This window comes from Ctenocephalides felis, unplaced genomic scaffold (assembly GCF_003426905.1).
Source record: "Ctenocephalides felis isolate EL2017-DRISC unplaced genomic scaffold, ASM342690v1 CF-g0.4_SCAFFOLD_01492, whole genome shotgun sequence".
Taxonomy (NCBI): domain Eukaryota; kingdom Metazoa; phylum Arthropoda; class Insecta; order Siphonaptera; family Pulicidae; genus Ctenocephalides; species Ctenocephalides felis.
Genome location: NW_020537646.1, coordinates 20035828 through 20051873, shown reverse-complemented (window position 1 = coordinate 20051873; position 16046 = coordinate 20035828). Strand labels below are relative to the sequence as shown.

Here is a 16046-nt window from a genome sequence, read left to right as displayed (position 1 = left end):
AAGATGTTTAATACGACGTTTTGGAACTAGATACGCTCCATCATCAGGTTTATTCTGTCAAAGACAATGTTTTTTAAAACTATTGATTAACATTAATTAATTATGGTTATTACAGATTATTATGTACCAGTGTAAAGAGTAATAAAAATACATTAGCCAAACATCACAATCAAAAACAATACATTGGCCAAACATCACAATACATCCATATGATAATGAGACAACATGAATTAAGCGTCATTCATCACAAAAGCCGAAGTTTCCAAATCACTCTTGTTCAACATTCCATTGAAAATTCACATATTTTTACCTTTGAACCCAATATTTTATATAGAGAGGATTGTACTTTTAAAAGACTTTTTACTGAAAGCAGTTAATCTTTTTGAATTCATCAAGTTGTGTTAACAGAAGATCAGATCGTAATATCATTCATGATTCATATCTAAATTTTTTAAAACCTAATTAAAAACGATTAATCCTTTATTAATTTTGTGTGTATATATGCATATATATATGGATGTGCATATATTAATTACTACATATATGTGCTTATATGTGTTAACAAAATAATTGATTTTGGAAAAAAAAATTTTTTTTTTTTTTTTTTTTAATTTTTGTATATCGAAAATAATTCAGATTTTATTTTTAATTCTGACTATAGTTCTAATATACTTTACAAATAATTTCAACTTTGCAATTCAGTTTATATAATTCTTATAAATATTAGACAATGTTACAATATTTATAATAATCTGTTTGAAAACATTCAGTATTCCTCGAACATTTCGTTACGGTACGGGAAGTTCCAGCAATTTGCCTTAAGGCACGATGCCACCCACCCCACTAGTTTATATATAATATCAATGAGATAAAATGACAATAACTATTATTTGTTACATTATTATTTGCTTATATTTGGCTAGATAAAAGCAATAATGTTACTAAATTTTTTTTGTTGTTATTTTATGTGATGTTAACAATGTGTTAATAATGTTTTATTTGCAGAAGGGGATCCAACAAATTATTTAACAAACTTTAAAAGAGGCACAGTTTATCTTGCCTTAGGTAGAGCTAGATTAGCTTTACAAGACTTTGGAACAGTTCTAGAATTAAAACCAGATTTCACAGCAGCTCGACTACAAAGAGGAAGTGTGCTAATGAAGCTTGGAGAGTATGATTCTGCTTATTTAGATCTTTATAATGTGGTATGTTTAATACCTTACTTTACTTTGTTATAAGTTATGTCATACTATCTATGTAAGTTATTCTATTTTACAGCTATCAGTAGATCCATATAATGAAGATGCAAATGTTTTATTTCAACGAGTACATCCAGCTCAAGAATCATTCATGATTGCCCATGAGTTGAAGTAATAAAAATTTGAATTTAGTTAAAACTAAGCTTCATAAGAATTTTTTCATAACAGACATTGATTTCAGACAAATGAGGAACTTTGATGGTGCTATTAGAGAATTAACAAATTTGTTAGAAATTTCACCTTGGTCATCAGAAATTCGTCATCTAAGGGCTGATTGTTATTTAGAACAGGTACAACTAATTTATAATAACATACTTAAAGTATATTAAATAATAAGTTTAAACACATTTTCTATGAGCAGATCTATCATTTTCTTTTTCATTTTTGCTTTATCTTAATACCAAAGGCTATAGTTTTATACATTTTTTCCTTAAAAATAAACTAATATTAGCTTGAATGTAATATACAATATTCTTATAATTATTTTTAATCCTAGGGTGAAGTTTTGAGTGCTGTATCAGATTTGCGTGCCATAAATAGACTTCAGCAAGATAGTATAGAAGGATATTTTAAACTTAGCAAATTACTGTATCAAGCAGGGTTTGTGGCTGAATCTTTGAAAGTAATTTCCTTTTGAATACCTTTATCTATGATACATTTTATATTTTATTTCACATTTTGTTTTAGGAAATAAGAGAATGCTTACGACTTGATCCAGAACATAAAGACTGTTTTCCATTGTATAAGAAAATTAAAAAGATAGATAAATTTTTAAATACAGCTGAACATTCTTTAGAAAGTGGAAACTTTGGGGAATGTATAGAACAAGCTGGAAAGGTTTTAAAAGCTGAAGATACAGTTATTGATGTTATATTTAATGCCAAGAAACTCCTGTGCAGTTGCTATGTTAAGGTATATGTAAATAACATTTCAAAAAATAATTTTAAGAATATTAGTCACTGTTACATAATAAATATTTTACTTGGCAAAGGATGAACAATACACAGTTGCTATTGGCACTTGTAGAGCTGCATTAGAAATTCATCAAGATCCATCGATAATGTGTGATAGAGCTGATGCTTATATTGGGACAGAAATGTATGATGACGGTAAGAGAAACAAGTTTTTTATTTTATATTAAAAATATTGCATCTGGATATCATTTGGATGATAGAATTCTTTTTTTAAATATCATAGTTTCAAAATATTTATTGTTTCAGCCATCCATGATTATAAATCAGCTTTGGAAATAAATGAGCATGATCAGAGAGCGAAAGATGGGCTTTTGAAGGCTCAGAGGTTACAAAAGCAAGCTGAGAGGAGAGACTATTATAAAATTTTAGGTGTAAAAAGAACAGCTACAAAGCAAGAGATCATTAAAGCTTATCGAAAAGCAGCACAAAAATGGCATCCTGATAATTTCAAAGATGATGAAAAGAAAATAGCAGAGAATAAATTTATAGATATTGCTGCTGCAAAAGAGGTAGCAAATTCATTATTTTATAGATCATCAAACATTCCATGAAATACTTTTATTATTATAATATATGTGGACCAAATAATTGAGTTTATGCCCTTCTTAATAATTTATTGTAGGTTCTCACTGATCCTGAGAAAAGAGCTCAGTTTGACAACGGTGAAGATCCTTTAGATCCAGAATCTGCAAATAATCACAGAGGAGGCGGTGGTTCACCATTTCATCACTTCCATCATGGATCACCATTTCAATTTAAATTCCATTTCAATTAAGGCTTATGAAATATTATATGTGATTATACATATGAGGAGTCTGTATGTGATTCAAGACTGTATTAATAGATCAGTGTGAAATTTGAATAGCGTGCATGGAGTACTGATGAATAAGCGGGTGCTTATGTATAATACAGAATTGTAGGTATATTTATACAACTTTCTGAGTTAGCTGAATATTTGTATATTATTCATTTATAATTTATTTTTATATTTTATTAAAAAAGATTTTGAATGTGGAATATATTGTGAATGAATGTTTACCATACTTAAAAAAAAAAGGTGTACATTTGTATATATTTATTACTTTAATACATTACATTTGTAAATATTTAACGATAAATGAGTGTTGTATATAAAGTTTTATTTAAGTTTACATTGATTAAAAAAAAAATTATTCAATATAATCCAAATCTTCTGGAATACCAAATTGTTTGTTTATTGCTGCTTCTTCAATAAAAAATTTTGTTTTACAATATGATTTTAATGCGAATAAATTATCAGTCCACCGATTTGTAGCTTCTTTTGCTAGCTATAAAAAATATTAAATAAATTCATATTTTAAATTATACAATAATTAATAATATTGTACATACTTTTGTTTCAGAAACCAGTAGTTCAATGGCTTCAGGGTCCGAGTCTTGATATTTTTTAATCTCTTCAAGCAATTTACTTTCAGATTCTCTCAATTTCTGTATTTCTTGAAGCATTGCATTTCTCTGCTCCGTTAGAACTCGCCCAGTTTGCTCTTTGGATAAAATATTTTTGAAGTCGTCATATTTTTTATCTAATTGTTCCAATTTTTCACTAAGCTCTGCAAAAGCTTTCTTCTTGGCATGCTTAGCTTTACTTTAATATTAATCAAATTCATTACTATAGCCAATAGATGATAAAATCAGTAAATTACCTTGGATATGCCCAAAAATAAACTGAGGTTCCAATTTTGTCTGTATCAACTAGGCCATCGTCTACCAAGTTCTGTATGACATCTTTTACACTTTGTGAAATTATACCTTTTTCTTTTGGTGCAATTTTTTCTAGTTCCTGCATAAAAACTCCAACATCATTATAATAGAAATATTATAAACATGATAGTTCTTCTATTAGTACTGGTGTGGCTACAATATACAAAGAACATTTACTACGAAAAGGTAAATATTGTTACCAAGGTTATATATATAAATGTGTATATATATATATATATATATATATACATATATATGTGTGTGTGTGTTTAAATCTTCAGCATTTCTGATAAAATACAAAACATAGAAATTTAAAATAATGTTTAGATAGTTCTAGTGCTATTTCAAAATTCGTAAACAAATGTGTAATATTCCTGATGTCTAATTTAGCGTCGATCTTATGGATTACTCTGAATCAGTCTGATAACATTAATTAATTATTAATTACTTTTAACTGAAAAAATTCCTTTTTTTCGTAAAAAAGTTGTAACATTCGAGTTCTCTTTTCATCTGCACTGACGCCTCTTCGCTTAGACATTTTTCTTTCTTCATAGATTGGATTTGGATGGGCGAATACTCGCATAAAATAGCTACGTTATATTATTGCTCTCAGCAATATTATATGCAACATTATCAGGTAAAATTGTCTAGGTTGGTGCCGAACGTCAAAGTGAAATTTCAGTGATTTCAGACGTCAAGATCGTCAATCGGCCCTAGACAATATTAAAATACCCCGTGTTCATATAGACGTTTCTCTCGCCCGATTTTTACGTTCGGACGGAATACTTAAAGGGTCCACCACTCGATGTGATGGCGCTGCTTTTGGCACTCAAATTAATGGCGCAAAATTTGAAATGAAAATTAATGAATTTTAGTACACGGGTATTTGAAACTAAATTTGCTATTACAATCGTATTATATTTTGTAATAATACAATAATAACAAAAATATACTAGATAATATTATATTATAATAAATATGCAATCAAATCGAAATATAAATCAACAAATACACTGCTATATATTATTTACAATTTCAAGATACAATATATTGTATATATATATGGGTATAAAAAATCTAAATAAATATCCATAGTAAAAAATTTGAAATGAAAATTAATGAATTTTAGTACACGGGTATTTGAAACTAAATTTGCTATTACAATCGTATTATATTTTGTAATAATACAATAATAACAAAAATATACTAGATAATATTATATTATAATAAATATACAATCAAATCGAAATATAAATCAACAAATACACTGCTATATATTATTTACAATTTCAAGATACAATATATTGTATATATATATGGGTATAAAAAATCTAAATAAATATCCATAGTAAAAAATTTGAAATGAAAATTAATGAATTTTAGTACACGGGTATTTGAAACTAAATTTGCTATTACAATCGTATTATATTTTGTAATAATACAATAATAACAAAAATATACTAGATAATATTATATTATAATAAATATACAATCAAATCGAAATATAAATCAACAAATACACTGCTATATATTATTTACAATTTCAAGATACAATATATTGTATATATATATATGGGTATAAAAAATCTAAATAAATATCCATAGTAAACGAGAAATTAAAATTTAGGATTTTCATTATAATGAAAATCCTAAATTTTAATTTCTCGTTCACTATGGATATTTATTTAGATTTTTTATAAAATCGGAAAATTTGGCCCAAAAAATTTTCGGAAAAATCTTAAGGCAAAAAAATTTTTGGTCAAAAAAATTTTGGTCAAAAAAATTTTTGGTCAAAAAAATTTTGGTCAAAAAAATGTTGGTCAGAAAAATTTTGGTCAAAAAAATTTTGGCCCAAAAAATTTGAGAAAAAAATTTTTGTTAAAAAAAATTTTGGTCAAAATAATTTTGGACCCAAAAATTTTGGGAAAAAAATTTTAAGATAAAAATTTTTGGTCTAAAAAATTTTGGTTAAAAATTTTTGTTACAAATTTAGGAAAAAAAAATGGAATATCGGAGTATCGGAATGTCGGAATATCGAAGTGTCGAAATGTCGGATTATCGGAATGTCGGAATATCGAAGTGTCGGAGTATCGGAATGTCGGAGTATCGGAATGTCGGAATATCGAAGTGTCGGAAAATCGGAATTTCGGATGATCGGAATGTCGGAGTATCGGACTGACGGAATATCGAAGTGTCGGAGTATCGGAGTGTCGGAGTGTCGGAGTATCGAAGTGTCGAAATGTCGGATTATCGTAATGTCGGAGTATCGGAGTATCGGAATGTCGGAATATCGAAGTGTCGGAGTATCGGAGTATCGAAATGTCGGAGTATCGGAGTGCCGGAGTATCGGAATATCGGAATGTCGGAATATCGGAATATCTGAAAAAAAATTTTTGGTCAAAAAAATTTTGGTCAAAAAAATATTGGTCAAAAAAATTTATAGTCAAAAAAAATTTGGTCAAAAAAATTTTTTGACCAGAAAAATTTCGGTCAAAAAAATTTGGTCCAAAAAATTTTTGGTCAAAAAAATTTTTGGTCAAAAAAATGTTTTTGTCCGATGATACTCCGATACTCCGACACTTCGATATTCCGTCAGTTCGATATTCCGTCAGTCCGATACTCCGACATTCCGATCATCCGAAATTCCGATTTTCCGACACTTCGATATTCCGACATTCCGATACTCCGACATTCCGATACTCCGACACTTCGATATTCCGACATTCCGATAATCCGACATTTCGACACTTCGATATTCCGACATTCCGATACTCCGACATTCCATTTTTTTTCCCTAAAATTGTAACAAAATTTTTTTAACCAAAATTTTTTAGACCAAAAGTTTTTTTCTTAAAATTTATTGGACCAATTTTTTGGCCAAAAATTTTTTGCCACAAATTTTTTTTACCAAAATTTTTTTCCAAAAATTTTTTTGACCAAAAATATTTTGACCAAAATTTTTTTGACCAAAATTTTTTATCCAAATAGTTTTTTGACCAAAAATTGTAGTCGAATTCCGAGTATCAACTCATTTTTGACATGTCAAAAAAAACCTTTGACCTTTGTTGCTTGAAATTTTCAGTTTTTGGTTAAAAATTTTTTTTGACCTTTGCTATTTGACCTTTGACCTTTGCCAGTTATTATGAAATATGGCACGAGATGGCGCCAAACATAAATGCATTCGGCATTTATGCATACAGCACACGCTTCGAAATACTGCAAGGTCGATTATGAAGTAACGACCTAGCAGCTGCTTCATTGCACTTGGTACAATGTACTGAGTGTCAACTCAACTTTTGCCAGTAGCAGAATCTGATTGGGTCGTCTCATCTGGATTTTTTTTTTTGGATCCGACTTTGGTCGACCGGGTCTCTAGTCGACTAGCGATCGCAACAGATTTCAAAGTTGTAGTCGAATTCCGAGTATCAACTCATTTTTGACATGTCAAAAAAAACCTTTGACCTTTGTTGCTTGAAATTTTCAGTTTTTGGTTAAAAATTTTTTTTGACCTTTGCTATTTGACCTTTGACCTTTGCCAGTTATTATGAAATATGGCACGAGGTGGCGCCAAACATAAATGCATTCGGCATTTATGCATACAGCACACGCTTCGAAATACTGCAAGGTCGATTATGAAGTAACGACCTAGCAGCTGCTTCATTGCACTTGGTACAATGTACTGAGTGTCAACTCAACTTTTGCCAGGAGCAGAATCTGATTGGGTCGTCTCATCTGGATTTTTTTTTTTGGATCCGACTTTGGTCGACCGGGTCTCTAGTCGACTAGCGATCGCAACAGATTTCAAAGTTGTAGTCGAATTCCGAGTATCAACTCATTTTTGACATGTCAAAAAAAACCTTTGACCTTTGTTGCTTGAAATTTTCAGTTTTTGGTTAAAAATTTTTTTTGACCTTTGCTATTTGACCTTTGACCTTTGCCAGTTATTATGAAATATGGCACGAGATGGCGCCAAACATAAATGCATTCGGCATTTATGCATACAGCACACGCTTCGAAATACTGCAAGGTCGATTATGAAGTAACGACCTAGCAGCTGCTTCATTGCACTTGGTACAATGTACTGAGTGTTAACTCAACTTTTGCCAGGAGCAGAATCTGATTGGGTCGTCTCATCTGGATTTTTTTTTTGGATCCGACTTTGGTTGACCGGGTCTCTAGTCGACTAGCGATCGCAACAGATTTCAAAGTTGTAGTCGAATTCCGAGTATCAACTCATTTTTGACATGTCAAAAAAAACTTTGACCTTTGCTAGCTTGAAATTTTCAGTTTTTGGTTAAAAAATTTGTTTGACCTTTGCTATTTGACCTTTGACCTTTGCCAGTTATTATGAAATATGGCACGAGATGGCGTCAAACATAAATGCATTCGGCATTTATGCATACAGCACACGCTTCGAAATACTGCAAGGTCGATTATGAAGTAACGACATAGCAGCTGCTTCATTGCACTTGGTACAATGTACTGAGTGTTAACTCAACTTTTGCCAGGAGCAGAATCTGATTGGGTCGTCTCATCTGGATTTTTTTTTTTGGATCCGACTTTGGTCGACCGGGTCTCTAGTCGACTAGCGATTTCAAAGTTGTAGTCGAATTCCGAGTATCAACTCATTTTTGACATGTCAAAAAAAACTTTGACCTTTGACCTTTGCTAGCTTGAAATTTTCAGTTTTTGGTTAAAATTTTTTTTGACCTTTGCTATTTGACCTTTGACCTTTGCCAGTTATTATGAAATATGGCACGAGATGGCGCCAAACATAAATGCATTCGGCATTTATGCATACAGCACACGCTTCGAAATACTGCAAGGTCGATTATGAAGTAACGACCTAGCAGCTGCTTCATTGCACTTGGTACAATGTACTGAGTGTCAACTCAACTTTTGCCAGTAGCAGAATCTGATTGGGTCGTCTCATCTGGATTTTTTTTTTGGATCCGACTTTGGTCGACCGGGTCTCTAGTCGACTAGCGATCGCAACAGATTTCAAAGTTGTAGTCGAATTCCGAGTATCAACTCATTTTTGACATGTCAAAAAAAACTTTGACCTTTGCTATCTTGAAGTTTTTGGTTAAATTTTTTTTTTGACCTTGAAAGCTTGAAATTTTCGGTTTTTTGTCAAAAAATTTGACCTTTTTGACCTTTGCTAGCCATGTAACCGTTGCCATGTAACCGTTGCTAGCTTGAAATCTTCAGTTTTTGGTCAAAAATTTTTTGACCTTCGACCTTTGACCTCTGCCAATTTTCAGTTTTTGGTCAAAATTTTTTTGACCTTTGACCTTTGACCTTTGCCATGTAACCGTTGTTAGTTGGTAAAAAAAAATTCTTTGACCTTTGACCTTTGACCTCTGCCAATTTTCAGTTTTTGGTCAAAATTTTTTTTGACCTTTGACCTTGAAATTTTCAGTTTTTTGTCAATTTTTTGCCCTTTGACCTTTGACCTTTGCCATGTAACCGCTAGTTGGTCAAAAAAATTCTTTAACCTTTGACCTTTTGCTTGCTTGAAATTTTCCGTTTTTGGTAAAAAATTTGACCTTTGACCTTTGACCTCTGCCAATTTTCAGTTTTTGGTCAAAATTTTTTTTGACCTTTGACCTTTGCCATGTTGGTCAAAAAAAATCTTTGACCTTTGACCTCTGCCAATTTTCAGTTTTTGGTCAAACATTTTTTTGACCTTTGACCTTTGCCATGTAACCGTTGCTAGTTGGTCAAAAAAAATCTTTGACCTTTGACCTTTTGCTAGATTGAAATTTTCCGTTTTTGGTAAAAAAATTTGACCTTTGACCTTTGACCTCTGCCAATTTTCTGTTTTTGGTCAAAAAATTTTTGACCTTTGACCTTTGCCATGTAACCGTTGCTAGTTGGTCAAAAATTCGTTTTTGGTAAAAAAAAATTGACCTTTGACCTTTTACCTCTGCCATGTAACCGTTGCTAGTTGGTCAAAAAATTCTTTGACCTTTGACCTTTTGCTAGATTGAAATTTTTCGTTTTTGGTAAAAAATTGACCTTTGACCTTTGACCTTTGACCTCTGCCAATTTTCAGTTTTTGGTCAAATTTTTTTTGACCTTTGACCTTTGCCATGTTCGTCAAAAATAAATCTTTGACCTTTGCCATTTGACCTTTGACCTTTGCCATGTAACCGTTGCTAGTTGGTCAAAAAAATTCTTTGACCTCTGACCTTTTGCTAGATTGAAATTTTTCGTTTTTGGTAAAAAATTGACCTTTGACCTTTGACCTTTGACCTCTGCCAATTTTCAGTTTTTGGTCAAATTTTTTTTGACCTTTGACCTTTGCCATGTTCGTCAAAAATAAATCTTTGACCTTTGCCATTTGACCTTTGACCTTTGCCATGTAACCGTTGCTAGTTGGTCAAAAAAATTCTTTGACCTTTGACCTTTTGCTAGCTTGAAATTTTCCGTTTTTGGTAAAAAAAATTTGACCTTTGACCTTTGAACTGAAAATTTGACCTTTGACCTTTGACCTCTGCCAATTTTCAGTTTTTGGTCAAACATTTTTTTGACCTTTGACCTTTGACCTCTGCCAATTTTTGTTTTTGGTCAAAATTTTTTTGACCTTTGACCTTTGCCATGTAACCGTTGCTAGTTGGTCAAAAATTCGTTTTTGGTAAAAAAATTTGACCTTTGACCTTTGACCTTTGACCTCTGCCAATTTTCAGTTTTTGGTCTTGAATTTTTGACCACAAACTGAAAATTGGCAGAGGTCAAAGGTCAAAGGTCAAAGGTCAAAGGTCAAAGGTCAAAGGTCAAATTTTTTTTTTACCAAAAACGAATTTTTGACCAACTAGCAACGGTTACACGGCAAAGGTCAAAGGTCAAAAAATTTTTGACCAAAAACAGAAAATTGGCAGAGGTCAAAGGTCAAAGGTCAAAGGTCAAAGGTCAAAGGTCAAATTTTTTTACCAAAAACGAATTTTTGACCAACTAGCAACGGTTACATGGCAAAGGTCAAAGGTCAAAAACGGAAAATTTCAATCTAGCAAAAGGTCAAAGGTCAAATTTTTTTGGTAAAAAAATTTGACCTTTGACCTTTGACCTCTGCCAATTTTGACCTTTTGCTAGCTTGAAATTTTCCGTTTTTGGTAAAAAAAATTTTGACCTTTGACCTTTGACCTTTGAACTGAAAATTTGACCTTTGACCTTTGACCTCTGCCAATTTTCAGTTTTTGGTCAAACATTTTTTTGACCTTTGACCTTTGACCTCTGCCAATTTTCTGTTTTTGGTCAAAAATTTTTTGACCTTTGACCTTTGCCATGTAACCGTTGCTAGTTGGTCAAAAATTCGTTTTTGGTAAAAAAAAAATTTGACCTTTGACCTTTGACCTTTGACCTCTGCCAATTTTCAGTTTTTGGTCTTGAATTTTTGACCAAAAACTGAAAATTGGCAGAGGTCAAAGGTCAAAGGTCAAATTTTTTTGACCAAAAACGAATTTTTGACCAACTAGCAACGGTTACATGGCAAAGGTCAAAGGTCAAAAAATTTTTGACCAAAAACAGAAAATTGGCAGAGGTCAAAGGTCAATTTTTTTACCAAAAACGGAAAATTTCAATCTAGCAAAAGGTCAAAGGTCAAATTTTTTTACCAAAAACGGAAAATTTCAATCTGGCAAAAGGTCAAAGGTCAAAAATTTTTTTGACCAACTAGCAACGGTTACATGGCAAAGGTCAAAGGTCAAAAAAATGTTTGACCAAAAACTGAAAATTGGCAGAGGTCAAAGGTCAAAGGTCAAATTTTTTTTTAACCAAAAACGGAAAATTTCAAGCAAGCAAAAGGTCAAAGGTCAAAGAATTTTTTTTGACCAACTAGCGGTTACATGGCAAAGGTCAAAGGGCAAAAAATTGACCAAAAACTGAAAATTTCAAGGTCAAAGGTCAAAAAAAAAAAATTGACCAAAAACTGAAAATTGGCAGAGGTCAAAGGTCAAAGGTCAAAGGTCAATTTTTTTACCAAAAACGGAAAATTTCAATCTAGCAAAAGGTCAAAGGTCAAAGAATTTTTTTGACCAACTAGCAACGGTTACATGGCAGAGGTCAAAGGTCAAAGGTCAAAGGTCAAATTTTTTTTTTACCAAAAACGAATTTTTGACCAACTAGCAACGGTTACATGGCAAAGGTCAAAGGTCAAAAAATTTTTGACCAAAAACAGAAAATTGGCAGAGGTCAAAAGTCAAAGGTCAAATTTTTTTACCAAAAACGGAAAATTTCAATCTAGCAAAAGGTCAAAGGTCAAAGATTTTTTTGACCAACTAGCAACGGTTACATGGCAAAGGTCAAAGGTCAAAAAAATGTTTGACCAAAAACTGAAAATTGGCAGAGGTCAAAGGTCAAAGGTCAAATTATTTTTACCAAAAACGGAAAATTTCAAGCAAGCAAAAGGTCAAAGGTCAAAGATTTTTTTTGACCAACTAGCGGTTACATGGCAAAGGTCAAAGGTCAAATGGCAAATGGCAAAGGTCAAAGGGCAAAAAATTGACCAAAAACTGAAAATTTCAAGATAGCAACGGTTACATGGCAAAGGTCAAAGGTCAAATGGCAAAGGTCAAATGGCAAAGGTCAAATGGCAAAGGTCAAAGGGCAAAAAATTGATCAAAGATTTTTTTACTAGCAACTAGCAACGGTTACATGGCAAAACTGAAAATTTCAAGCTAGCAAAGGTCAAAGGTCAAAGAATTTTTTTGACCAACTAACAACGGTTACATGGCAAAGGTCAAAGGTCAAAAAAATTTTGACCAAAAACTGAAAATTGGCAGAGGTCGAAGGTCGAAGGTTACATGGCTAGCAAAGGTCAAAAAGGTCAAATTTTTTGACAAAAAACCGAAAATTTCAAGCTTTCAAGGTCAAAAAAAAATTTTAACCAAAAATTTCAAGCTAGCAAAGGTCAAAGGTCAAAGTTTTTTTTTGACATGTCAAAAATGAGTTGATACTCGGAATTCGACTACAACTTTGAAATCTGTTGCGATCGCTAGTCGACTAGAGACCCGGTCGACCAAAGTCGGATCCAAAAAAAAAATCCAGATGAGACGACCCAATCAGATTCTGCTCCTGGCAAAAGTTGAGTTGACACTCAGTACATTGTACCAAGTGCAATGAAGCAGCTGCTAGGTCGTTACTTCATAATCGACCTTGCAGTATTTCGAAGCGTGTGCTGTATGCATAAATGCCGAATGCATTTATGTTTGGCGCCATCTCGTGCCATATTTCATAATAACTGGCAAAGGTCAAAGGTCAAATAGCAAAGGTCAAAAAAAATTTTTAACCAAAAACTGAAAATTTCAAGCAACAAAGGTCAAAGGTCAAAGATTTTTTTTTTGACATGTCAAAAATGAGTTGATACTCGGAATTCGACTACAACTTTGAAATCTGTTGCGATCGCTAGTCGACTAAAGACCCGGTCGACCAAAGTCGGATCCAAAAAAAAATCCAGATGAGACGACCCAATCAGATTCTGCTCTTGGCAAAAGTTGAGTTGACACTCAGTACATTGTACCAAGTGCAATGAAGCAGCTGCTAGGTCGTTTCTTCATAATCGACCTTGCAGTATTTCGAAGCGTGTGCTGTATGCATAAATGCCGAATGCATTTATGTTTGGCGCCATCTCGTGCCATATTTCATAATAACTGGCAAAGGTCAAAGGTCAAATAGCAAAGGTCAAAAAAATTTTTTAACCAAAAACTGAAAATTTCAAGCTAGCAAAGGTCAAAGATTTTTTTTTTGACATGTCAAAAATGAGTTGATACTCGGAATTCGACTACAACTTTGAAATCGCTAGTCGACTAGAGACCCGGTCGACCAAAGTCGGATCCAAAAAAAAATCCAGATGAGACGACCCAATCAGATTCTGCTCCTGGCAAAAGTTGAGTTGACACTCAGTACATTGTACCAAGTGCAATGAAGCAGCTGCTAGGTCGTTACTTCATAATCGACCTTGCAGTATTTCGAAGCGTGTGCTGTATGCATAAATGCCGAATGCATTTATGTTTGGCGCCATCTCGTGCCATATTTCATAATAACTGGCAAAGGTCAAAGGTCAAATAGCAAAGGTCAAAAAAAATTTTTAACCAAAAACTGAAAATTTCAAGCAACAAAGGTCAAAGGTCAAAGATTTTTTTTTTGACATGTCAAAAATGAGTTGATACTCGGAATTCGACTACAACTTTGAAATCTGTTGCGATCGCTAGTCGACTAGAGACCCGGTCGACCAAAGTCGGATCCAAAAAAAAAATCCAGATGAGACGACCCAATCAGATTCTGCTCTTGGCAAAAGTTGAGTTGACACTCAGTACATTGTACCAAGTGCAATGAAGCAGCTGCTAGGTCGTTACTTCATAATCGACCTTGCAGTATTTCGAAGCGTGTGCTGTATGCATAAATGCCGAATGCATTTATGTTTGGCGCCATCTCGTGCCATATTTCATAATAACTGGCAAAGGTCAAAGGTCAAATAGCAAAGGTCAAAAAAATTTTTTAACCAAAAACTGAAAATTTCAAGCTAGCAAAGGTCAAAGATTTTTTTTTTGACATGTCAAAAATGAGTTGATACTCGGAATTCGACTACAACTTTGAAATCGCTAGTCGACTAGAGACCCGGTCGACCAAAGTCGGATCCAAAAAAAAATCCAGATGAGACGACCCAATCAGATTCTGCTCCTGGCAAAAGTTGAGTTGACACTCAGTACATTGTACCAAGTGCAATGAAGCAGCTGCTAGGTCGTTACTTCATAATCGACCTTGCAGTATTTCGAAGCGTGTGCTGTATGCATAAATGCCGAATGCATTTATGTTTGGCGCCATCTCGTGCCATATTTCATAATAACTGGCAAAGGTCAAAGGTCAAATAGCAAAGGTCAAAAAAAATTTTTAACCAAAAACTGAAAATTTCAAGCAACAAAGGTCAAAGGTCAAAGATTTTTTTTTTGACATGTCAAAAATGAGTTGATACTCGGAATTCGACTACAACTTTGAAATCTGTTGCGATCGCTAGTCGACTAGAGACCCGGTCGACCAAAGTCGGATCCAAAAAAAAATCCAGATGAGACGACCCAATCAGATTCTGCTCTTGGCAAAAGTTGAGTTGACACTCAGTACATTGTACCAAGTGCAATGAAGCAGCTGCTAGGTCGTTACTTCTTAATCGACCTTGCAGTATTTCGAAGCGTGTGCTGTATGCATAAATGCCGAATGCATTTATGTTTGGCGCCATCTCGTGCCATATTTCATAATAACTGGCAAAGGTCAAAGGTCAAATAGCAAAGGTCAAAAATTTTTTTAACCAAAAACTGAAAATTTCAAGCTAGCAAAGGTCAAAGGTCAAAGATTTTTTTTTTGACATGTCAAAAATGAGTTGATACTCGGAATTCGACTACAACTTTGAAATCGCTAGTCGACTAGAGACCCGGTCGACCAAAGTCGGATCCAAAAAAAATCCAGATGAGACGACCCAATCAGATTCTGCTCCTGGCAAAAGTTGAGTTGACACTCAGTACATTGTACCAAGTGCAATGAAGCAGCTGCTAGGTCGTTATTTCATAATCGACCTTGCAGTATTTCGAAGCGTGTGCTGTATGCATAAATGCCGAATGCATTTATGTTTGACGCCATCTCGTGCCATATTTCATAATAACTGGCAAAAATTTTGGTCAAAAAAATTTTCGGAAAAAAATTTTTGGTCAAAAAAATTTTTGGAAAAAAATTTTTGGTCAAAAAAATGTTGGTCAAAAAAATTTTGACCAAAAAAAATTTTGTTCAAAAAAATTTTGGAAAAAAAATTTTGGAAAAAAAATTTTGGAAAAAAATTTTGGAAAAAAATTTTTGGACAATAAAATTTTGGTCAAAACAATTTTCGGAAAAAAATTTTTGGTCAAAAAAATTTTTGGTCAAAAAAATGTTGGTCAAAAAAATCTAGACCAAAAAAAATTTTGGTCAAAAAAATTTTGGTCAAAAAATTTTTGGTCAAAAAAATTTTGGTCAAAAAAATTTTTCGAAAAAAATTTTTGGTCAAAAAATTTTTGGCCAAAAAAATTTTGGTCAAAAAAATTTTCGG

At 32.7% G+C, this 16046-nt stretch overlaps 2 protein-coding genes across 5 annotated transcripts; one reads left to right on the top strand and one right to left on the bottom strand.

The window, feature by feature from the left end:
* Nucleotides 1-1005: 1005 nt before the first annotated feature.
* On the top strand, nucleotides 1006-3008 carry LOC113369899 (dnaJ homolog subfamily C member 3-like; the record flags this gene model as incomplete). Of its 3 annotated transcripts, none has more annotated exon segments than XM_026610514.1 (8): nucleotides 1006-1205; nucleotides 1279-1364; nucleotides 1450-1549; nucleotides 1756-1881; nucleotides 1947-2171; nucleotides 2251-2368; nucleotides 2480-2742; nucleotides 2856-3008. In XM_026610514.1, coding segments are annotated over 8 exon segments (1271 nt in total), but the record flags the coding sequence as incomplete, so codon positions are not given.
* Nucleotides 3009-3362: 354 nt separating this feature from the next.
* Nucleotides 3363-4680, bottom strand: LOC113369898 (meiotic nuclear division protein 1 homolog). Of its 2 annotated transcripts, none has more exons than XM_026610511.1 (4): nucleotides 4422-4680; nucleotides 3916-4126; nucleotides 3605-3857; nucleotides 3363-3540 (listed from the first exon to the last, which is right to left on the bottom strand). In XM_026610511.1, the coding sequence occupies exons 2-4, from the start codon at nucleotides 4056-4058 to the stop codon at nucleotides 3403-3405; spliced, it is 534 nt and encodes a 177-aa protein (XP_026466296.1). In that variant the 5' UTR covers nucleotides 4059-4126; nucleotides 4422-4680; the 3' UTR covers nucleotides 3363-3402. The 2 variants fall into 2 exon arrangements, with proteins under 2 accessions (XP_026466296.1, XP_026466295.1); XM_026610510.1 differs by having other exon boundaries at nucleotides 3916-4052.
* Between the last annotated feature and the right edge of the window lie 11366 nt (nucleotides 4681-16046).

Coding starts and splice junctions, on each gene's coding strand:
- LOC113369898 (XM_026610510.1), bottom strand. CDS start 4,556: ATGCGAGTATTCGCCCATCCAAATCCAATCTATGAAGAAAGAAAAATG. Junction 4,053..4,421: donor AGGAATTTTTTCAGTTAAAA/GTAATTAATAAT, acceptor GTTTTTATGCAG/GAACTAGAAAAAATTGCACC. Junction 3,858..3,915: donor TATTTTTGGGCATATCCAAG/GTAATTTACTGA, acceptor TTAATATTAAAG/TAAAGCTAAGCATGCCAAGA.